This window comes from Mustela nivalis, assembly GCF_964662115.1.
Source record: "Mustela nivalis genome assembly, chromosome: 11".
NCBI classification, from domain to species: Eukaryota; Metazoa; Chordata; class Mammalia; order Carnivora; family Mustelidae; genus Mustela; species Mustela nivalis.
The window spans coordinates 28,957,660-28,981,995 of NC_139030.1; the positions used below are offsets into that span (position 1 = coordinate 28,957,660).

The window sequence follows — 24,336 nt, forward strand, 5'->3', positions numbered from 1 at the left end:
AGCACATCATGAGCGTGGATTCCTCATCAATGGGATTAGTACCTTTGTAAAACAGACTCCAGAGAATTCCCTCGCTCCTTCCCTCATGTAAGAATACAGCACAAATACAGAAAACAGATCTTCCCCAGACACCAAATCTGCCAGAGCCTTAATCTTGGACTTTCCAGGCTCCAGAACTATGAGAAGTAAACTGTTGCTGTTGATCAGCCACCCAGTCTATGGTATTCTGTGACAGCAACCCAACAGGCTAAAGCATGGTGTTAATATTGCAAAATCGATCTTGTTGACCACTGACCATCTGGCAGGCCTAGACACCTTCAGGACCAAAAGAGCCAGTCTACGCACCCCGGCAACAAAGGGAGATTGGGCCCACAAAATGGCTCCAATCAGGAACATCTAAAAAAACAGCTTCCTGAAATATTCTCTGGTCACCAAAGCCTACAGATATTACCACTGAGTGGGAAGGGTTTAGATGCTTACTGTCCTCCTTTCAGTGCATACGGCTCCCATATATCCTAGAGCGAGGCACGAGGTCTACCTTCCTTTGCTGTTGTTTATCATTTCTGCCAGAAGTGAGTTATGCATTTCCTTCCATCTGACACAGAATTTACTGGCTATCATTTTTTAATGCCTCACAGTCACCCTTGTGATGTACAAGCTGTACAGTCGTGGAGAAACGTCTGCGAGGGTTCTTCAACCTGCGCAGTTGCCTACCCTGCCATAGAATGGCTCCAGGCTGCTACGCTTTTTCACTTCTCATGTTTTTTTTTTTTTTTTTAATAGTGTATCTCTCTCCTCCCTTGTTGTCGAGCTGTCAGTCAGCTGTCACTTTTTACTGCTGTCAGTGAGCCTGCCTTTATCGCGCCCCCAATGTGATGCTGCTAATCTGCTGTCAGCTGAGAAATCAGATAATCAGGACCTCTGAAACTGCATTCACAAGAAGTGGTGGGCTGAGCATGGGATGGAGATTTTGAGATAGGAGTTCCAGTCCTTGCTCTGTCTATATTTTGCTGTGTGGTTACCAGGAGACACTTAACATCTCTGAACTTTGGTGCTTTCATCCACAAATGAGGAGCAGAATCTGTGTGTGTGTGTTTGTGTGTGTGTATGTGTGTGTGTATACACATTGTGTATGTGTGAGAGAGAGACAGAGACAGACAGACAGACAGACAGGAAAGAGATCTCACCTAGACTTGCATCCTAACTTTCTCTGGCTACTAGAAAGAACACAAGAAACTTTTCTGTGATTGAATAGAATGCAGAATGGGGTATCACTGATCCTTTATTTATCAAATTCAAGGGTATAATCTAACTTTACTTCTCTGAATTTACTACTGGCCATCTTCTTAGACCCTCTTCCCTCTTCTCTAGAGGACAATTCTCTCAGTGTTGACTTCCTGACTCTTTTTTCTTCTTTCAATCCTGGACTCTTCTTCCATCAGTGCTTTAAGTGCTAAGAGTGTCAAAGGCCAGTGTGAAGTTCAAAGCCAAGGTAATGATGAGAAACCAGCAACAAGCCTGAAAAATAACAACTTGCGTGTCCTAGAAAACAACTGAAAAATGTGTCATAGTGTGTCAGATGCTGCTGATATGTTAAGCAAGATGAGTACCGAGAATTGACCACAGGATTTAGAGAGGCATGGAAGTCACTGGTAACCTTAACAAAAACAGTTTCAGTGGAGTAGCTGTAAGAGAACAGTAGAAATAAAACTGAGAGCAGATAAAAACTCTTTCAGGAGGTTTTGCTACTAACAGAGAGAAGGAAAACAGGCAGTAGCAGAAGGGATAGTGGAATCAAGAAATGGCTTTTTTAATTTTAAAGATGTAAAAAAAATAGCATTTTTTTAATGCTAATAGTGACCCAGAAGACAGGAACTGATGGTACAGAACAGAGAAGGACAAATTGCTAGGGCAGTAGTCCTTAGATATGCAAGAAGGCTGGACTCTCGTGGAGGCAAAGGCCTCACATGGAAGCAAAGTCAGTTCATCCACATTAATGGGTACAAGGAAAAAGAATATGCACCCAGAAGTGTGTGGATGAGCCGACACGGTGGTAGCAGCATATAGAAATTCTCTGCCGATTGCTGCTATTTTTTCAGTCATAATCTGAGAGTGAAGATAGAATATTTGGTATCAGAAGTCTACAAAGCAAGAAAAACTCATGATTAGTTATCTAGTAGATGGGAAATGTGGTCTGCTTACCAGGCAGCTCAGGAGGACCATGTGTATTTAGAGTAGACTATCAAGTACAGCTGGAGGTTTTTCTCCTGATCAAATTAAGGAAAAGGGCAAAAAAACTAAGAGAATATGCAAGACAGCAAGGATAATGATCAAACATGGAGGCTGAGCTCAAGAAGGAAGGAGGAAAATTGGGACAAGAAAAAAATCAAAGTAAGGAGTTGGCCCCACCAATGGATGGTAGATTCCTATGAGGCCCAAAGACTGAGTCAGAATGATACAGAGAATAATAAATGAACCTCTTTGTTTATATTGGGCCGCTCCTTTGGCAGGGTACTTCTGTATTTTGATGTGCTGATTAAGAAAGGAGAGAGAGTTAGAGAGTACTTTATATTCAGGTGGCAATAAATGTGCTAGGTTATATAACAATGGGAGTGGGGAAATTGATATGATGAAGTAGTCTTTACTGGGGTGGGCGGGGGGCTATCACGTACTAGACACTATGCTAAGCATTTTGCATGTGTTTCCTTTATTTGCATTTCCTTTATTTGCATTATTTCCTTTAGTCACTACACAATGCCTATATAGGTGATATGTAAATATAATCGTAATATTAAAGAACCTAAGTTCAGGGTCATTACACATATACAGGTCACAGAGCTGGTAAGTGGCTGTCAAGACTCAAATACATGTATGTACGCCTCCAGTGTTTAAAAGCTTTTCCATCCCCAAATATTTAATACATATAATGATAGTTTCTTTTTTTTAAGAGATATTTATTTGTTTATTTATTTACTTAGAGTATGAGCAGGGGGAGAAGCACAGAGAGAGAGGGTAGAGAAAGACTCCTAAGCAGACTCCCTGCTGACCCAGAGTCTGAAAGGGCTCGATCTCACAACCCTGAGATCATGACCTGAGTCAAAACCAAGAGTTGGACTCTTAACCAACTAAGCCACCCTGGTGCCCCCAATACATGTAATGATAGTTTCAAGTGATATTCTTTCTTGCAACAATTTTTCTGGTCTTTGAGAAAGACAAGGCAGTGAGGAGTGAGAAGGGTAACAGGTAACAGTAGTTGCCACGAAGTCATCTTACTGAAGTCCTATGTGACTGCTATGCTCTGAATCTTAACTGTTAACAACTTTAGAAATCCTCATATTTTTTGGCTGAAATACAGCTGTTCTCCTTCTCTGACTAATATCCATTATAGTATACACTATTATAGCATATTATATTAATAATTTAATTATATCTTCTACTTTGTTTTTACTTATTTTTTTTTTTGCCATGAACAAACAATATTTGTACAAAGAGAAAGATAGAAGCATTCAAAAGTTCTTCTTCTTCTTTTTTTTTAATCATCTTGGTTATGTTGCCTTTGGAATTACTAAATATTTTTCAACATCTCAACAAAATAATACTCTTTTAAGACTGCAGGCATTAGAATGATTGTCATTCATGCAAATAATCACTTACTTACACTATATGAGTTTGGGTTGGATAAAGCAAATTACCATTTGAAAATAATTCAAATAACACTCTGGGCTAAGACCTTGCTTATGAATGTTATCTTGGCCACAATATTTCTTAACCTTTTTCCATTTAGCTAGATTTATTTATGGTAATATAGTCCAAATTAATAAACTATTCAATTGCCACAGGTGTATTAAAACATATGATGTTGTAGGAATATATCAGATGCAAATAAATTTTAAAACATATTATGTATTTGGAATTCTATAGTGGTAATAATTAAGATGTAGTATAACCACCTACTAAATTAAAGATGTACATTTTGAGTGTACATTATATTGAAACCTTAAAAAATGTCAAAAAAATAAAGGTCATATTTTAAAAATATGGCCTAAAATATAACTATGTTTTAACTAATCATAGGTCTACAGTGTAACAATTGTATTTTCCAGAAGCTGAAATTCTCTCATCTCACATATTACATATATAAATACACAGGATAGGGGCGCCTGGGTGGCTCCGTCGTTAAGCACCTGTTTTTGACTCAGGTCATGATCCCGGAATCCTGGGATCAAGACCCACACGGGGCTCCCTGCTCAGCAGGAAGCCTGCTTCTCCCTCTCCCGCTCCCCCTGCTTGTGTTCCCTCTCTCGCTGTGTCTCTCTCTGTCAAATAAATTTTAAAAACTTACAAATAAATACATACATACATACATATATACATACACATTATATATGCATATACATATGCATCTATAACTGAAAATCAATTTTGATCTTTTTTTCCTTTAGCCTGACAGTTGTCGAAACTCCAAATAAATGATTAAGTATTTTTACCAAATGACCTATAGCAATAGGAAGCTTGAACAGTAAACAGAAAATTGAACAAAGAACCATGGAGTCTAAACGTTAATCCAGTCTGTGACAATCAGTAGTGTGAGTACAAGCCAGTCTCTGCTTCCTTGGGCCTCTGCTTTCTGAACTCCATAAAGTAAGACTTGGGCAAGGTTGTCTAACTTAAATTTTATGACTCACTAACTTGATTTGGGATTAGGCAGATTTTTCTTCAATGAAATACTAACTAGTAAACACTCAAATAAATCAGCATTAAGAGTGCTGATGAGGACTACTGATTCCACAGCAAAATCTGGGTTAACTCAGTAAATCTAGAATACAGAGAGTAATGCTGACCTCCTGCATAACATGCATAGACATTAAATTGTTTCCTGCCTTCCTTTCAGCGATGGGGAAGAAACAGCTGTCCCTGAACCCTTTTTAAGGACATATTCAGTTGCAAACAGCAGCATCCCCGACTAGTATGAGTCCCACTGAAGTAAACTTTCTGTTCACACGGGAGAAATATTCCTACTGGTAATAAAAACCATTTTGCTAGGTTTAATCAGAAGTGAAAAGGAATTTGAAAATGTTCCCTTTGAGCCACATCATCCACTGCTAATTCAGGGTGGGCCCAGCAACAAGGGTAATAAAAAATGTCCTTAGTAACAGAGAAAGAGAAATGGCGATTAAGTGCATTTGTAACCTAATATAGAAGACCTAACTCTTTATTAAGATAATATAAATAATTGGGACACCTGCATGGCTCATTAGGTTAAAGCCTCTGCCTTTGGATCAGGTCATAATCCCAGGGTCCTAGGATTGAGCCCCGGATTGGGCTCTCTGCTTGGCAGGGAGCCTGCTTCCCTTCCTCTCTCTCTGCCTGCCTCTCTGCCTACTTGTGACCTCCTGTCAAATAAATAAATAAAATCTTAAAAAAAATAATAATAATAATATAAATAATAAAAAAAGAAAAGGAGAGGGGAAAAAAATAGAAGAAAATAACACAGGAAATGAAAGTAACCCAAGCAGTGCAATTACCATTGATTTACTTAGAACAGTTGTTATATACATATAAACCCATGGGCATAAGCTGAATGCAAAGGCTGAGAAATATGCTTGACCATGACTTCTGTAACAAAACAACAAAGAAAGAAACAAAGCAGTAAGTGTCAAAAAAGCCAAAGCAGCTTGCTTGAGGAAACCAGTTAAGTATCAGAGAAGAAAAGATGAACTCAATATCAGAACTAACCATTCAGGGATCATCAAAACACATGATTATTTAAAATGTTTGTAAATCACAGCATGGTTTGAAATAGAACTTGATTCTCTAATTAACCATGCTTATGCTGAAAAGTTAAAATTGGCAAGAACACCACAAATTTCTATACATTTTGGAAATAATTTATGAACACATTATTGAAAAACGGAGTCAAACATACTGACCTGCTCACATCAGGAAACCTGATGGGAAAGTAAAGAACTTGGCACTTGGGCCTGACGATGCTTTCCAGATCCTTGGGTCTGTGATCAGGGATCAGTTTCATAAATTTTCCGATAGAGGTGAGAAATGACTCCATATTAAAAACTGAGTTGAACACCACCACATCAGCCACCAGGCTGGAAAGGAAAGGGATAAATGCAAATGATGAACCCACACTCAGGCACAGTTAGTTTTTATAAGCTCAAGACCTCTGTGGTGATCAGGGTTTAGACTGTACTTGGGTTTGCAAAGAACTCAGCATTTCCCATCAGTATTTACTAAATGGCCTCTAATAGAGAAGGTCGTTTCGTTCCCATTGTATCACGGTAAGTTAGAGTGCTGGCATCAGGGAGGAAAGGCAAGAGAGGAGGAATTAAATGATGTACTGGGATCTTATGAGGTATCAAACAATGTTTATTTTTCTGCAGTGTCAGGACTTTCTGCATTATCAGCGATACTAAGTACAGCAGGGCCTTCTTTGTGGCCCACATACCCATGTTGGATTTTTATGTCAGTGAAATACACCATTTTATATCATACTGCTGACAAGAGGACATCTGCCGAACTTTTCAGTACCTTCAAGAAGACTAGTTCAGATAAAGCTATTTCACACAAAAGCATACCTTTAAACATGTTCTAAAAGTTGATTTCTTATTTAACCTTCGCTTTAAGAAACCACTAGATTTTTTAAAGTTCTGGAATTCTACAGGAAGGATTACATGGGATCTCTATAAATAACTTATTTTACTAGTATATTGTATTTGGGGTCATCAAAGGAGAAGAAGGACCACAATACCACGGACCTTCAGAATTAAATGAAATAAATATAATACTATCTATTACTTTCAATGGCAAGATTGTATTCCTCCCTTTAATATTTTTAAAATACAAGTAATCTGAAACACATTGTTATAAGGAAATGTGATTAACCAATTCTAGGAGGCATACATGTGTCCACAGTGTTCAGAACTGCCTCTAACATTTTCTTGAAGACCAATGAACACAAATGATAACTTAGGGCAACCTGGACAAAACTGAATATGTAGTATGTTCCCTTCATGAGTCAAAAAACTGATTTAATAAATAATTGGCTTGATTTTTTAAAATGGCCCTCTTTGTTTAAGCAATGATTCAGTGTCTCAGTGTCACTGGATCTCACTAAAACACACACAGATGTTTTAGTGAGAAGGTATAGAAGCTCAAATAGCAGCTAATTTTATTTCACCTTAAAATTGATAAATCAATGAAATGGAAAAGACATATAAGCCTGTAAGATGGCAAAAACACTAATGAAAAGGTAGAGCTTACAGAACAGGGATACCATAGCAAATACTCCATTTACTGAGGACAGCCAAAGTTCCTGTTGTTAATACACAGCAGAAGGAAAAGCCTACAAAAGGAACGTTGAACTGCCACCTTTATGCCTCCCCTGCAAAACCGCTTTTCTCTATATAAGTTTTGTTGTTGTTGTTGTTGCAACCTAGTGGAAATTTGGGGGTAGGGGTGATAACAGCACCGATAATACAAAAGAATGTCACAGAAGTGCTGACACATCAGCAAGCAATAAGGAAGCCAATATAATAATAGACCAAAAGTTGAAGGATGTTTTACAGCTAGTCTGTTTTCACCATATGTCACATATTGTAATAGCGACCCGCAGGTCATAATATACAGTTACAACATGTGTTCATAAGTCAGAGGGTAAGTGAAACCTCTATTTAAGGTGAGTGCTTATGTCAGTCACCTCTGAGGTCCTTAACTGCCACTCGGTCAAGAAAAGAAATCCAACAGTGCCAACAAAAGCAGAAGTCAGCAAGAAACCTAAAGAAACATTTGAGGAAGCAAGACTCATACTTTTCAAAGAGAATGTGAAACGGGACTGCTTTCTGACACTCTTATTTTTCCTCTGGACAACAGCAAACTATTTTTTTCTCATAAAGAGTCTAACCAGTAATCGAGTCTACTTCTTCCTATCTGAGCTTGTCAATCAGTTTACCCTCTTGAGAAGAGCAATGACGGAAAATCATGTACAGGCTTTTGTAGTCTCATTCCTTTTGAGAAAAAACAATCTTTTATAAAATACAGAGATGAGGGGCAATGAGCTAAAATTTTTTTAGATATCTGCCCTCATAAGGCATGAAACCCAACTACTTACACTCTTAAAAACCCATTCTATGCTAAATTAAAGATTCAAGACAGTCTACAAAAATATTCTTTTCATGCATTTCCTCTCCGATATGAGTGGGTATAACTTCCATTAACTTTAAAGCCACCCATAAAGGGAAAAATAGACTGAATTTTTTTCTCCAGTTATTTCTCAGGGGTAATAAACACACACTATCAGAGGAAAAGAATGATGCTAATTCAAGAAATCAAAGGAATATTACAAATGTTTTCCATATTGATAAAAGCACAAAATGATTTTATTTTTGTTTTTAAAACATATTTGCCTTCTCTGTTTCAATATAAAATAAAGTATTTTAATTTTATTATGAAATTTTAAAATGGTTGTGTTTTTATGAGACATTTGACGTGAAGCAGTTCCACTCTATTTTGATAGTGCTGCTACTTCACGACTGAAGCAGCTTGTAAAAATGATGGCAGGAAAACATTTACGAAATGCTGAAAACACAGAAATATCACCACAGAGCTGTTTTTCTAAGTCAACTAAACTATGGAATATGCTTGTAAGAGTTGGGAGCCTGTTTAAGCACATCATCAATCCCAATTGCTAATAACTATTTAAAAAAGGTGAGTAAGATGTACCCAATCATGGCCAACCTGATTCTATTTGACTGTTGTAGTTCTGTGAGCAGGATCCAATCGCAAAGCCATTTCAGAGTTGTTATTAACTTCTTTCATTAACTAAGCTTCAAGAGATACACTTTGTTGAAGTAACAACAGAGAAGGACCATCACCTTTGAAATGTCATGGTATTTTAAGGCTGTGCAATTTCAGAAGATTCAATGAGGGGAAAAAAACCCAACCACCTAAAGATGCATTTTCCATAGTTTTCTCTTATAATAATAATATGAAAAAAGGATTAAAACTCCTTGCTCTATTATGTTTTAATTTTTAATTTCTTCCTGTGTAAATTTCTAACTTGATTTCAGCTGGATATATTGAAAGTGGTTGGTAAATGATAATAGACTAACTGGCTCTTTTCTAAAAGTATCCCCTAAACAATACATGATAGAATCAAGGGGTGAAGAAGGTCTCTGTTAACACTTTGATTCTATTTTGAATGTTGTAGAAAATAGATAACTAATTCAATATATAATTAGATTATTACATTTGTATATTTTATAAAAAGATTAGTTGTTCATATATACATATGTATGTATATATATATATATATATATATATATCTCAAAGTATATCAAAGGCACAAGCAATTACTACCACAGAAGATACACTTAAACATACACACCTACTTTAATGAGTTTTTAAAATAAGTGTACAGTAGGTCTCAAATTTTAAAAGCTAACTATAAAGAAAACAGGGGCAAAGGACTAAATATAATGACACAATCTGTACCTACCATGAGAGAATTTGGTTGTATCCATATTGGAAATCCCTCTCCTGATATTTCTTAACAGGATATACCAACTGGTTCTCATGGAAGTAGAGAATCTTTTTCAATTTCCCAAGGTCAGGCCGAAGGGCAACCAATTCAGTCAGGTTCAACACTGAGCTTGCAAAGAGGATCCTAGGAAACAAGGAAATTAAAGTTTACTGTCCCAAGCATGCTTGAAGCAGTCATCCTTCACCTTTCTCCCCTTTTCCCTCTTCCTAACCCAAGAAAAACATATCCCCTACAATGACACATCAATAGTTAAGCCTTAATACCATGTAGCAGCATTCTAAATTTTCATCTCTTAAAAAGCTAAGAACTATAAAAGCCCTGAATCTCATTGGTCTTCTCAGCTCCATTACTGAGAGATGCAAAGAAAGAAAGAAAGAAAGAGAGAAAGAAAGAAAGAAAGAAAGAGAGAAAGAAAGAAAGAAAGAGGAAGGAAGGAAAAAAGAAGGAAAGAAAAAGAAAAAAAAGAAAAAGAAAAAAGCCAGACGGATTTTATTGAGAAAGGCAAGAAATGCTCTATCTGAAGGACAAATGGAACAAAGATAAGGCTGACTGGGGAATACTTTGCTTGCCAGTTTCATTACACTTGAGTTCTTCATGCAACCAACTACCGAAATTCAATATATGAGCAGGAATGGCACATGTTCATGTTATGACATAAACCCTTTTGATTTATGCAATAGACTTATCGAGTGTGGTCTTTTTCTATTGGCATGTTTTCTCACTATCCCTCCTCCCCCTCCCTTTTTTAAACTGTTCTGCAATCTTTGTGTTTTTTTCAAATATTTTATTTTCCATTACTGGACTATTAATGGCACCAGATGTATAATCTGCAAAACTCCTTATATAAAACATAAATATTAAAAAAAAGAAGAAAGCTGATTCCTTATCTTTGTGGAAATAAGAAAATGAAATCTTACCTACCATGGTTATAAATGAAAGTGTCTATTCACTCATTCACTCTGCAAATATTTACTAAATGCCTACTGTGTGCCATAGTCTAACAAAAAACAGAAACGATGAAATAAGAGAGCCCACTGGATAAATGCTGCCTGCAATAGTGATATGAACAACTAAAAGAAACAAAAAGAAAGAAGAATAACTATCTAGGACAACCTGGAAATGTTGCCCTAATGAGGTATACCACATATGGATACAAAAGAGGACTAAATTACAGCCCCTGAACAGCGGAGGACACTTAGATGGCACAATTTTGATGGAATGCCACCTTTATAACATAATGTAGCATCATTTGACCCTTATAGCTTTAATTCCCATTCTAAAAAATGAGGTTCAAGAAGGTTAAGAGTTTGTTTTTTGTTTTCTTTTTTTTTCCAGAATCACGCTGGTGTAAAGTGCCAAAGCAGAGACTCTTGGTCTTCTAAGCCTGAAGTACTTTTCATTACACCATGGATATGAATTGACTGTGAACGACTTACATTACAAATGCTTTTTTTCTGTACTTAATAAATACAAAATATCATACTTGTTATTACCATGATTACAATTACTATAAATTCTCCCTTGCTGACAAGCCAAATGGCCAACTTCAGGTGTTTATACGATCTGCGGCACTAGCCTTTCCCATAAGAAGAATGATTACATGATAAGTGCATATATCATAAACAGGAATTCAAGTGTCTTCTTCATGGACTAAAAAAGGTACCGAAGACCAAAAGGCGGTGATCTCTCTTTAAACCCACACTGCTGTATTAATGTCATGGTTTAATGCTTTGAAGTAAAACATCTTGCAAAGGAGATGTATTTGTTTCTCTTGATTGTCTGTACTCAACTAAAGGAAGCAGAAAAATTATGATGAAAAAAATGCCCCATTTTGTCCAAAAATATGCCTACTGCCGCCATCAACTATAACCCTTTCTTTTAAAGCTTAGACTGAAAATTCTGAAATATGAAGATATTTGCTTATCTAAAAATCTGATTCTTGGTAAACGGAACAATAAAATATTTATCTCAATTAATATTTTTCTTAAGAGAAAATGGATGATGACTTTTGGGTCTAATTATTGAGTAATATCCCCTCCTTTCCCTCCAAACAATACTACTGCAAGCAATGACTCATTCTTAATCATGAGACCTGAGCAAGCTCAATGTTTTTCACACATGAGGCTGAAAGAGTCATTAAATGCAGCCCCCATATTACTTATTAACTATAAAGAAAAAAAAATGGTACCTTAGTGGACAAATTTGGTAAACATCAATTTACCCAAGTCATCAAACTTAATATGAACAATAACAGGACAAGTGATATGTATTTCCCAATGTGATACACTGACAAAGATACAAATCACCAATGTAGTATTCCTGCCAAAAAGGTCTGATCTGTATTTGGTCATGAGGAGACAATCAAATGAACATTCTGCAAAATAACAGGGTTTGATTTCCAAAAATGTCAAAGTCATAAAGAAAAAAAAAATCTAGATTAAAGGAAAATAAAGAGATACCAAAATAAAATTCAATGTGTGATTCCTGACTGGATACTAGATGGGGAAAAGACAATTATAAATGATATTATAAGGACAAAAACTCTGAATATGGACTCAATATAAGACTGTAAATTTTTATCAATCTTAAATTTCTCAAGTGTAATAATTGTATTATGATCTTGTATAAGAATATACTTATTCTTAGGAGACACTTTGAATTATTTACATGTGAAGTTTCACCACATCTACAACTAATTCTTCCATGGTTCACTTAAAAGGCTTCTAATAACAATAAATATTTATGTGTATATATTTGCACAGACATAAACAATGTATAAAATGTTAACAACTGATTAATCTAAATTAATGGTATATTTTTGTTCAGTTATACATTTACAAAACTACAAATTTGAGGGAATATGCATTAAATGGCAATAAGTAGAAGGAAAAATACCCATTATATAAATAAACCCATATTATATAAATTATATAAAATTATATAAAATCATATATATAAATAATATAAAATTAAAATAAATTAAAAATAAAACATATAATATATATAATATAAAATTATATAAAACCCATTATATAAATAACCCATTATAGATATATTTCTAGTTATAACCCAATTGTTAATTTCCTATATGAGAATTATCCTCAGGATGGACCATCTCTAGCAAATGTTTAACCAAGGACAGTCCTTCATTCTACTCCTACCATACACCTCCTCTCCTTCCCTACCTGCTAGCTGATCCATAATTAAGGAATCCAGATCTAAAGTTGAGCCTTCCACATAAAACCTCTTAAGTAAAAGAATGTAATATATTCAGAAGTGAAATGGCAATGATTTTCATAATCATTTTTCATAATTCATAATACTACCCATATGAAACTGCCCACACCAAATTTTCATAACGCTACCCATTTGAAACTGCCCACACCAAAACTTCCTTCAGTTTGTTAAATCATTAATAGGAAAATCATTTTATTTTTATAACTGATCCTAAAATAGCCCTCACTACTTCTAAATTGTGGAAATTATCTCCATCATTAGGAAAACATCTTTTCTTCATTTTTTCACTTGTAAAATAGGAGTTAAATTGGACAGCAAGCAGTTCCATAAATGTGTAAGTCAAGGACACCCCCCAAAAAGCAATGAATATGCTCACAAAAGGAACACAAGTAAGACTTGCAGGCAATTTTTACTTTGCCTACTTCCAGTAATTTAAAAAAAAAAAAAAAAGTAAATACAATAAATGACATCACTCAATCAGCAGCGAGCTAACCCCCAGGCTTCCACTGTCCTTCCTCAGGTATTATTTAAGCAATAAATCCTAACAAGGTGAGCTTTATCATCCCACACTGTGTTTCTGACAGGAAAGGGCACAAGGTGATAGCAAAAACCACTAGGAACAAGATAATTCCTGACAGTTGCTGCTTGAGTGCAAGTTAAATTGAACAGTTTATCTCAGCATGAAGATGTTATAAGGTTTTATGTTTAATATTTTTAAATTAACATAAAAACCAGAGAAAGCGGTTGTGCAATCTTTCACAAACATGACATAGTACAATCACTGTATAAGCTGGATTAGTACTTATTCCCATGCTACTAGAGAATTAAGCTGTTTTTAGACCACCAAAGAGCTTTAAATTGCAACTTTTGTCTCTGTAAGAGAAACCTATATTTAAAATGTCTGCTAAATTCAAATTAACGGCTACATCATTAGCTTACACCATCTCACCAAAAGTATAAGTAAGCTGCTATTATAATCGTCTAACCAAAATGCTCTGTGCTGCAACCACATTAACACTGTTCTATGTATCTGAGATTGTATCCATACATGTTTCAATTGTTTCCAATGCACATTAGGATCTACAATCCGAGTCACATTTGCTTAAGGAATCCAAAATTGTTCTAATGAAATTCAAGATTAGAGATCTCAGATTTTCTGGCTCAGTTTGAATAAACTAGTCATTTGCCTTTTATTCTATTCTCTTAATACATAAAAAGAGATGCTGAAATACACCTAAGCACTGTAGGAATGTGACCACTATTACCAGAATGCATACTTTTATTATCTTAAAGGGAAAGGCAGTGAAATGAGAAACAAAAAACAGGCATTGCATATTCCAACTACCACCATGCAATCTAGTAATAATACTTCATGAACTAAGTTATCTCAATCTCACTCCATGAAGTCTTTCCAATGGCCCCTTCTATCCCACAAAAACATTTAACAATTTTATCACATAACGAGATAGAGTACACAATTTAACACGGATACTACTTTGGGTTGAATTCTTAAATAATTCTTTGCAGGGCTTCAGTAAGCATTTTGACAAAAGAGTAAATTCCATTCTTCCAGTTGAGTGTCCTTGCTCAATACCTAAACTCCTTGTCTAGATTCATGTTGCTCAGCCTCCTTAACAGTCTTTGCTGTTCCATTACTGCTTATCTTGATTCTTGTTCCTTGATATAGACGCCCTAGGATTCTAGATCCTTTACTTCCTGTGAAACAGTGTTTTCTGTGATGATGGCAATGTTTTATATCTGTAAAAGTCAATATACCAGCAACCAGCTACATATGGCCATGGAGCACTTGAAATGTGGCTAGAGCAATGGAGGAACTAAATTTTAAACTGAATTGAACTTGATTCATTCAAGCTTAAATGAAATAGCCATTAATGGGTACCGTACAGAAAAGCAAGCTCTGGCTGGACCCGATTTCCTCAATCCAACACTTCACCCACAATACCTGAATGCGATTCCTCACTGAACTGATCTTACAGAGTTGACCTGCTTGCGATAATTCCTCCTGACTGGCCGGATTTCACCTACCAGGTTCTCTGATTCTGGAATAGCATTACTTCTTCTCCCCCCTGATAATTAGAAAGCACAGGTTCACAACAGAAAATGTTTTAAGTACAAAAAATATAAATTAAGTGAATATCACCTGCAACCACCCCCAGAAAGAAAAAATGCACCATTTTCATTCTGGTACTTGTTTAGCCAGGGCATGCCAAGCACCCATGCTTTGCGAGGCACTGGGTTAAATGACAGACTTAAGATGGAAAGTAAAGCAGCTAAGGCAAAAAGAAAATTGGCAGGTGGAGGAACGGAATAACGACCCAGGAGGCTGAAGCAATTTGTTCAATGAGAAAGTGGGCAGAGAAGAAGCTAAGGAAGTTTGGAAGCTTGTGGAAGAAAAGGCCTTAGCAGGAAAATAATTTTGGACATTATGGTAAGAGCAATGGGAAAGAGACGGAGGATGTTTAAGAAGGGAAATGACAAAGTTATACATACATATAGGGTATATTCACTTTTACTCTTCATCCTTTGTAGTATATGTACATTATTGCCATTACCGCATAGTTTGTTTTTTTCATTTCTAATACTTACCATGCTGTTTCACTCTGTTAAAAATTATTTCTGGAACCTGGTTTTTAACAGATTTCATGATGTGATGTGTCACAGCATCTTCAACAAGGGCATGACTCTTATATTCACATATCTACAAGGTTTAAAAATTTTCTTATATAACCTCTTGTATTTGTATTACATTTGTTTATGTGATGTATTTCACGTATTTTCATGTATTTCATGATGTATTTCATGACATATTTCAAGACATGTTTTATTACTCTTTAGTAGCAGAAAACTTTACACTGACTACTGTATGGAAAAGAGACTGTAAGGAATCTCCTCCGAGGACGGGAGAACAGGAAGGGGAAGAGAAAAGAAGTGACGGTGGCTTGGGTCAAATGGTAGTGCTGGAGGCGACGAGAAGGGGCCGACATCCAGGTTTGCTGATGAACAGCATACAAGACTTGAAACAGAGGAGACTACCGTTCCCTTCACTTTGTCACTTCCAAAGTGTTGTGATAATGTTTTAATATAATAGGAGCTCATTTATACATGCATAAATGAAATTTATTTCCAAGCCCTTCAAAAGTCTTTGGCTTAAATATATATTTCTTTCATTTGTAAACCCCATGTAGAATGATAACAGAGTTCTAATATTCATTAATCACTGATATGCAAAATTCATTTTAACACACTATGCTTTAGTTGTCAGCTACTTCATCTTAATTAGACCATTTCTACTACATGTTAAATGCTATGGATTTTCAAAATCCTTCAAGAACATGCATAACAAAATGTTTCCATTTGCTAAAACAATTAAAAATACAAGATGGAAGTCTTATCTAAAGGAAAGGAAATGTAGTCATTTAATTTCCAGGTTCCTGTGATGGGTCATTTACAGGCTGTTAAACAGAGTATCTAGCTTCCCAAAAGCTGTCCCATAGGATAGCATCAAGTAATCAGTTTTGCTTTTTTACTCCACCATGTAATGTTCCTTTCCTGGGCTTATCATTATGGCCAGGAGAATACTGTGTAAAGAACACATGTCCAGAAGGCAGGGGAAAAGTCTATAGGTAGGACATGCCACTGAACAGTATAACCAAGTTTTTTATGTGTGTTTATATGTGTTTTTTAACACATATCCACTCCACAGTCATCAGCACTCTGAGCTGCCTCACAGCTGCTTAAGGAGACAAATTATATTTATATATAGAGATAGATAGATAGATAGATAGATAGATACACACACACAAGCACACACACACACTCGTGAGCTTTTTTAGCTAAAGGAGCCACTTAAGTTTAGGGGTCTCAAGTTACTCAAGCTAACTCTCAAGTCTTTTAATTCTTGGTATTTTGTCTAATCCATAAAAGATACCCAGTAATTATGCTGGTAACAAGAAAAGAAGAAACAGGAACGAAGTATGTGTCTAGTAATGAAAAAATTTAGAAATAAACCGAAATGTTTACTGTGTATACGTAAACTTTTTTGATGTATTCTGGGACCAGAATCTATTAAGAGTATTCTCATAAATGTGCTATGGTGAATGCTGTGAATTGTGTAAACCTGGTGATTCACAGACCTGGGGCTAATAATACACTATATGTTTATAAAAAATAAAAAAAGATTATTTAAAAAAAAAACTATACTCATAGGACCTAAGGGAATATGAACCACTCAGAACACTTATGGATATATCTGTTTTAGTCAATCTATCAATTAGTCTACAAATAAAAAAATATTGTTAAGTCTTAACAAACTAAGAAGCGCAAGATAATACCCCTGTTCAAGAGAAGCTGACAATATAACTGATGAAATAAGCCATAAATACAGAAAACATTAAATAACAAGAAAGAAAAGATACAAAAGTTCTGTCCTGCCCAAGAAATGTCACAAAGCAGGGCAAGACTGATTATAAATGAAGGAAGAGATACTAAAAACTATTGGTTTAGAGGAGAAAGAGAAAATGAAGAGCAGTGGAAGACCAGGAAAGGTCAAGTTTATGAGGGTATCAAAAGAATCCTGGGTCCTGAGTTCTTGGGTCTGGAATGATCAACGCTATTTGAATTCATTCAGAGAAGAGGGATGGTTGCTTAAAGTTTTGGGTTTAAAAAAAGGTAAGTAACCAAATAAAACTGGAAAGGTAATCTTCCGTCAGACCTAGAAGCACCCAACTATAGCATAAGAAGTTTTCTATGTTCACACTTTATCTGTTAGCAATATGGGGATCACTGTACATTTATAATTTTACTAACAATGCTTTATTCTTCTTATTATCCTTGACTGAGTGGTGAATGCTCACTGGCTGAGAAAAAAATGGTAGTAAAATGAGAGGATAAGGAAACAAAGTATCACCATCACTACCACTCTCAAAAGAAGAGAGGTTGTTCTATATATATCCAAAGATAAAACCAATTTGCTTAAAGCCAGGGCTGTCCAACAGCCATGTGATTGTAATCTAAAGGAAGACAAGGAACCATGAATAATGCAAGGATTTTTTTTATTTATATTGTCTAATTTAATCATCCTAAGATATGTGTCTTATTATTTCCAGTTTACTGATGAAGAAATTAAGGCATGATAGGTTTGGTTATGTGCTAAGGCAATAGCAGTTACTAAGAGGCAGAGAAAAGTTCCAAATCCAAGTTGTTCTGGACCCAAAACCCCCCTATTTTTTTTTCAATTATTCCACACTGGTTTTGAGTCATCTAAGATTAGGATGTGACTCAATAGTTCTCGGTATGGTACTTCTCATCACCATCTATGTTTGAGAAGTAAAAATATAAATGGTATACAGAAGAACCGTACTAACCTGAAGAGTTTTATTTCATCCCTTCATTCGTCATATATTTACTGAGTGATTACACTGTTAGACAACCTAGTGGAAAGCTGGTAACCATCAGTGAAGGATCTCCTGAAGACATACAATCAAGGTGGCCACCCCAAGTCACACAAAGGAGTCAGCCTACTGAAATAACAAGGACAGGATCAGGCACTGGGCTAGAAAGAAACAGCTTATATTAAAAGCAATGAAGATAACAGCAATATTGACGTGGTTACTGGAGGGACAGGCTAAGTAAAGGTAACGCCAAGTTCCTAGCTTGTGCAATCACATGGGCAGTGGTAGCATTCCTTAATACAAAAGGAGAAAGAAATCAATGGTTGGAATAGAGAAGAAATAAAGGGACAGGTTTTACAAAGGTGGGTAAAAGTAGAGTGCCTAGTAGGTAACTAAAGATAACAGATAATAGACTAATGAAAGAAATTGCATTGGAAATTTGATTGAACTAAAGGCCCTGGTCACCAACACTATCTATTAAAAATGTGGGTTCTGGTTTCTTACATAATTTTACATATCTGTTTTAATGTTTCTCCAATATTTCATATGTTGTCTTTTTTTTTTCCCCATTAAAGTATAAATTCCTTGACAAGAAAAATCAGATCTACTGTTCTTTTCCTTAGTATCCTGTTCCCTATCATGACGTAGGTACCACTCTGTATTTTCAGACATGTCCTGTATTTTCCTTCACTAACCTATCTCAGATGCTCAATAAATGTTTTCAAGTAAGTGAATGAATGAATGAATCAGTCATTCATAACCTCAGTGACACTGAGGAAATCAAACAAATTCTGTACATACAGTCAAGTGTTCAAAACGATATTTACTCCTTCCATTAAAAAGAAGTTGGGAAGTATCTCATGTCCCCAAAAGAAAGAACTTACCTTCTACCTTGAGCACACAACACAAGTCTAGGATGCATTATTTGATGTCATTTTTGACTGAACCCATTACTTTTTTTAGGGTCCCTAATAACATCTCAGGCACTGATCTCTGCTTCACCCTCCTAATATACCAAGGACTCATGATACGATCCAAAGAAAAGGAACTTGAAGGGAGATGCCAACCTGGTATAAAGATCAGGAATATATAATATCATGATAATAATTTCTGTCATCTTCAGGGATTCATGATCATCAGCCTTGAAGAACCAAGTCAATTAACATGCAAAGCACATCTAACTTGCTGAGTGTGCTGGGAACACTTCATATGGTGTTTTATCTCCATAAACTAATATAATTAGTATGTGAAATATTTATAATTCACCTCATGATTAATCTATCGTAGACTATTCCTTAACAGCAGCATATCATTTTATATTGGAATGTTCTTTGCCCTTTAGTTCATGCCACTCACAAGTCCCAGGAGTTCATTTCTGAATATTATGAAGTTGGAAGACCAGAGACTCAAGGTAACAGATATAGGTCCTATCATCACCCTAACCCAACACTACCTATGTTGTCTAAGATTACACACATTTAAGGACATGGTGACCAATCAAGCCAGAAAGACTACCACTCAAATAGATACATAAAGCTCAGTTAAGGCACAAGCCTGAGAAACAAACCATAGATAAATACAGAGAGGCTTTTAGATATCATCATACTTTAGGCTTGAATATTATGACACAGGAATAGTTAAAGCAATCATCACAACAACAACAATAAGAGTAACTGCCTCCTGGTATATCAAGTAAACTACCCCTGACAACCATGGAAAGTAAGGTATTTTGTGCCCAAATAACGAATAAGCTAACAAGGAAAAATATGGTAACTTGCTATTTTTACTGAGTCACATCTACTGCTAAAATTAATAAGCACAAAATAAAGTGTCTCCTAAATATTCAGTCTTTCTATAATCGGTCATAAGACCTAAATTTTTTGGTGCTTTTGAGTATTTGTTTTAAATTTGCTTCCCAGAATCCTGCAGTCTATTGAGCTGTTCTATCATTTGATTTGTGACATTTTGTTGTTAGGCTGCTCATAGAGATTATCCCTGTGTTTTGATTATTTCTCCTATGTTTGTTTTGGCAAGTCCAAGACAGTTCTTTGAAATCTTCCCTGAATTTGGTGTTTAATATGCCATCTGAAGAAATACCTCCCCCACAAATAATTTAGTTAGTATCCTTAATGTTTTGCTATTTTACACATCACTTTAATTATAAGGGTATCACTAGATAACTAATTTCAAAAGTCAAAGCCAGTAAAATACACTGTACACAGTAGGCACTCAAAAAGTATCTGGGACAGTGAAATATTAAAAAATAGTATACATCTGCAGTAGAAAAAGAATCCAAAGGTGTGAGTCCCAAGACTGGGTCCCACTCTTTCATACCATTTTTTAATGATAAGATTTTTTATAAACATTGATTTATTAACACTGTGTCTCTTTCTCATCAAGCCAAAATGTAAAAATTCTACAAATGTGCTTCACAGTCCATATCACCAAGGGGAAACCATTTGAAAGCTAGCTTGCTAAAAACTAAAACTTCCTATTTTAATAGAGTAAAATGAAAATTTAAAAATGTACATGGATGTCTAAGTTTCACAAGTGAAAACATTTTCTTCACATGCTTCCCTTGATCACATCTTAAATGATTGCCCTCTTTTTAAATTTTTTTTAAAGATTTTATTTTATTTATTTGACAGACAGAGATCACAAGTAGGCAGAGAGGCAGGCAGAAAGAGAGAGAGGAGGAAGCAGGCTCCCTGCCGAGCAGAGAGCCCGATGCGGGGCTCGATCCCAGGACCCTGGGATCATGACCTGAGCCGAAGGCAGAGGCTTTAACCCACTGAGCCACCTAGGCGCCCCTCTTTTTAAATTTTTAAGTAACTAACATATACATAGGAAAAAGAGGGAAAACAGGTGGAAAGTACAAAATACCATATATAAACAATATTGTTAAGATGATCTAAAAATGAAGTCTTTATGTCATTCAAAACAACCTACATGGCATGATAACTTTCTAAGGCTCCTTTTTCTTGGTCTCACCCTTGATAACCACACAATATGCGGCACTCACAAAATAATGACAGCTCATAAAATGCCTCAGGACACACTTGCTTCCTAGGTGACTAAGGAGCATAGCATGAGGTTACCTGCTCTGGGTTAGCCACTCAGAGGCAAAGCCGGGACCAGTGTGGAGTCAGTGACAGAAAGCAAGCCAACGACGGGTGTTGCTTGTAAACCTGCCTCCTAATTCCAATGATGGGAACATCTTCATGTTTGATGAGGGGATTAAAATATTCTCCATTTAATGGGGGGGGGGAGGAGTAGCCCACCCACTGAGGGGACAAAAAGCAGAAACACTGACAGAAGCACTTGAACATGGGTATAAATATGCACTACAGCCTCTTTACAGCTGAAGCCCCATGTTATTTGGATTTTTCATTGTCTATGTCCAAGGGTCACACACCATAGGTCACCTAAAAGCCATCCAAAGACTCCTCCCACCACATCAGACATTTTCACTTGGCAGAGCATGGATGCATCCCTTCTGAGTTGGTCCTTTCCTTTCTTCCCTTTTGTACTTGTATATCGTCATGGTGTGGGAGTGTCAGAAAATACACAGAACGCCACAAGAGAAGCAAGAAAGTCACTTCAGACTGGCCCAGGAGAGCCAGAAAGGCTTTAAAGGAGATAATGCTTGAGATGGACCTTAAAAATGAAGAAAACTTCTAATTTCATATGTGTAAAGGGCAGGGATTGGAAAGGGGGAAGATGATGAATTTCTATTAATATTGCAGAGAAAAAGCAAGTATCTGGGACTATAAATATCTGCATTCTATTCAATTAAGCAAATATTCAGCATATTTATATATATGAATATATTTGAAATACATATGTATTTCATAGATAGATAGGTAGATACATAAGGGATATTACGATAAGATAGACTGGATACCCTGTTCTTCATCTTTGTACTTTGGCAACTGAGATATAAACAAAGGGCTGAAGTTATAGGACAGTTAACATTTGGTATTTTAAATAATTTTGTTTTAATCCCCAAATTCATATATGCTGCTATTATTACACATTATTAGAGATGCCAGCTCACTGCACATGAATTGCTTGACAAACTGCTCCCTTACTAAGTGCCCAAAGCTAAATACGCTCAGATGGGACATTCTAATAACTTTTTTGTAATAACTCCTTGTCTTAAAAAACACTTTCAAAGAAATGTTAGTATTTTGCCACTCTATAGGATTCAGCAACAAGGCGAGATTCTCCCAAGAATATTCCAACAGTCCTTGAAAAACTAAGACTGTCATAAAACCTGAGCATCTGGCAACTCTGCCACCATGAAGTATCCATATGGAAGAGACCAAAATGTGTCAAAGTACCCAAAACGATTTTGGAGAGTGTAGAAGATAGAATAAATAATTCAGTATCGTCAACACTTTCAACAGCAGGTAGTGGATATGCTACCTGCTTCTATAATGTGCCAGAATGTAACATAAGTGTGTGAGGCTGTGTGTGTATGTGTGCGTGAGAGAAAGGCAGAAAGAATATGAGTATACATGAGGCGAAAACTATTTTTATATAGAAATATTCCTTAGGTAGTTCTCTTCGTAGGGACATCGGATCTCTGTAAGTACAGGTTTACAGATATACAGAAGAAAAAAATAGAGTCAATGAAAATTTATTTTTAAGATAAACATAGCAACAGATATATTACTTCAGAGTCAATGAAAAAAACTGCATTAACTTAACATTATGGTTGAAATTGTATGTGCAGAAAAACTCAGAAAATCCAAAATTATGGTTCCCTCAGCAACCATAACTGTGTCCTCATGCATATATGAGTATTTTGCATTACTGTAATGATGATACATTTCAGCCTTAATATCAGTTTATGCAATGTGACTGAATTAGGATTCTTTGGGGAACTATAAAACTTTGAATTTCTGGACTTTTGTGAATGTAAAATCTTAACCATAAAGTTACATTAATATAGGGTGGGGTTTGGCTTTTTATTTTCTGGCATTTAAAAAAGTAATTAAGAATGAATGGCTGACAATATTAAAGTAGGAAAGGATTGGCTGACTTGTAGTAATACCAAAAAACTTGATACGGAGCCTAATTCCTTAAAATAGGGATACACAAACTACAAACAAAAAGAAATGTCCCTCTGAAGATTAATCGAAGGCAAGAACAGGCAAGACATTTTTCCAGGAGTGAGAAAGTTTACTTTTTCTACAAAATGTTAGTTTCTTATTAAAAGGTACTTTCATTCAACTATATTTCAACATGAATATAAATACCAACAGCTGAAATCATTTTCTTACTACACATTCCTGTGTCTTATCAAGAAAAGAGGGCGTATTAAAATGGTGCCCTACATTTTCAAGAGTGAAGCCGGCTGAAAGCCAGTTTTCCTTCTCATAAGCATAACATGGTAAGACATAACCTATAATATGAACCTATATTACTGCCGTTAAGGACTTTTTGATCATGGGCTGAGGCTCTTTCAAAATAGAGCTCACAAAGAAATAGATACACACTAATCAAGTTAAAGTTAACAACGAGGTAACTGTTTTACACAATTACTTAGTACTATACAGCCATGGAGTAGTTGGGGGGTGAAGTAAAGAGCAGGGCATAATGGGCTCCAGGAGAGAAGAGTCATAAGCACATTTGCTTAGGGAAAAACTACAAATACTTCCATTGTGGTACCATTTTCAAATGGCTTCACAGAACTGATCAGTGGTTTTTCAACAAAGACATTCTGGATAGACTGAAGAACCTGTAGAAAAAATCCAGAGGTTAAAGCGGTCAACATCCTTTTGGAGAACAAAGAGTTTAGCTGAAAAAGGTGGTTCATAAAGAAGGAGTTTTGAAAGGAAGAGCTGCAAATGTGTATATATATATACACATTTGCACACACACACATATATATACACACACACAATAAAACACAATTTTATTTATATATACATATACATATACATATACATATACATATACATATACATAAGACAAGGAGGACAAGACTTAACTGCAATGGACAGATAGTAGGAGGACATTCAAGGTTCACAGGCAAGGAGGCTATGTTTTGCTAGGAGAAGAGAAAGAGAAAGCAAAAATGATTCCACCAACACCACCCGCCCCCAGCAGAAGACATAGCAGAAGTAG

General features: G+C 35.8%; 1 protein-coding gene across 16 annotated transcripts in view; it reads right to left on the minus strand.

Moving 5' to 3' along the window:
• The window catches only part of GTDC1 (glycosyltransferase like domain containing 1), a gene marked incomplete at its 3' end in the record, with an annotated part of 460,833 nt that overhangs the window by 260,996 nt on the left and 175,501 nt on the right, over window positions 1-24,336 (minus strand). For all 16 annotated transcript variants that reach the window (XM_082689513.1, XM_082689512.1, XM_082689518.1 and 13 more), the window contains 2 exons: window positions 9,509-9,676; window positions 5,931-6,104 (listed from right to left, as the gene is read on the minus strand). In XM_082689513.1, the coding sequence (XP_082545639.1) occupies window positions 5,931-6,104; window positions 9,509-9,676 (342 nt within the window). The remainder of the gene's footprint in view (window positions 1-5,930; window positions 6,105-9,508; window positions 9,677-24,336) is intronic.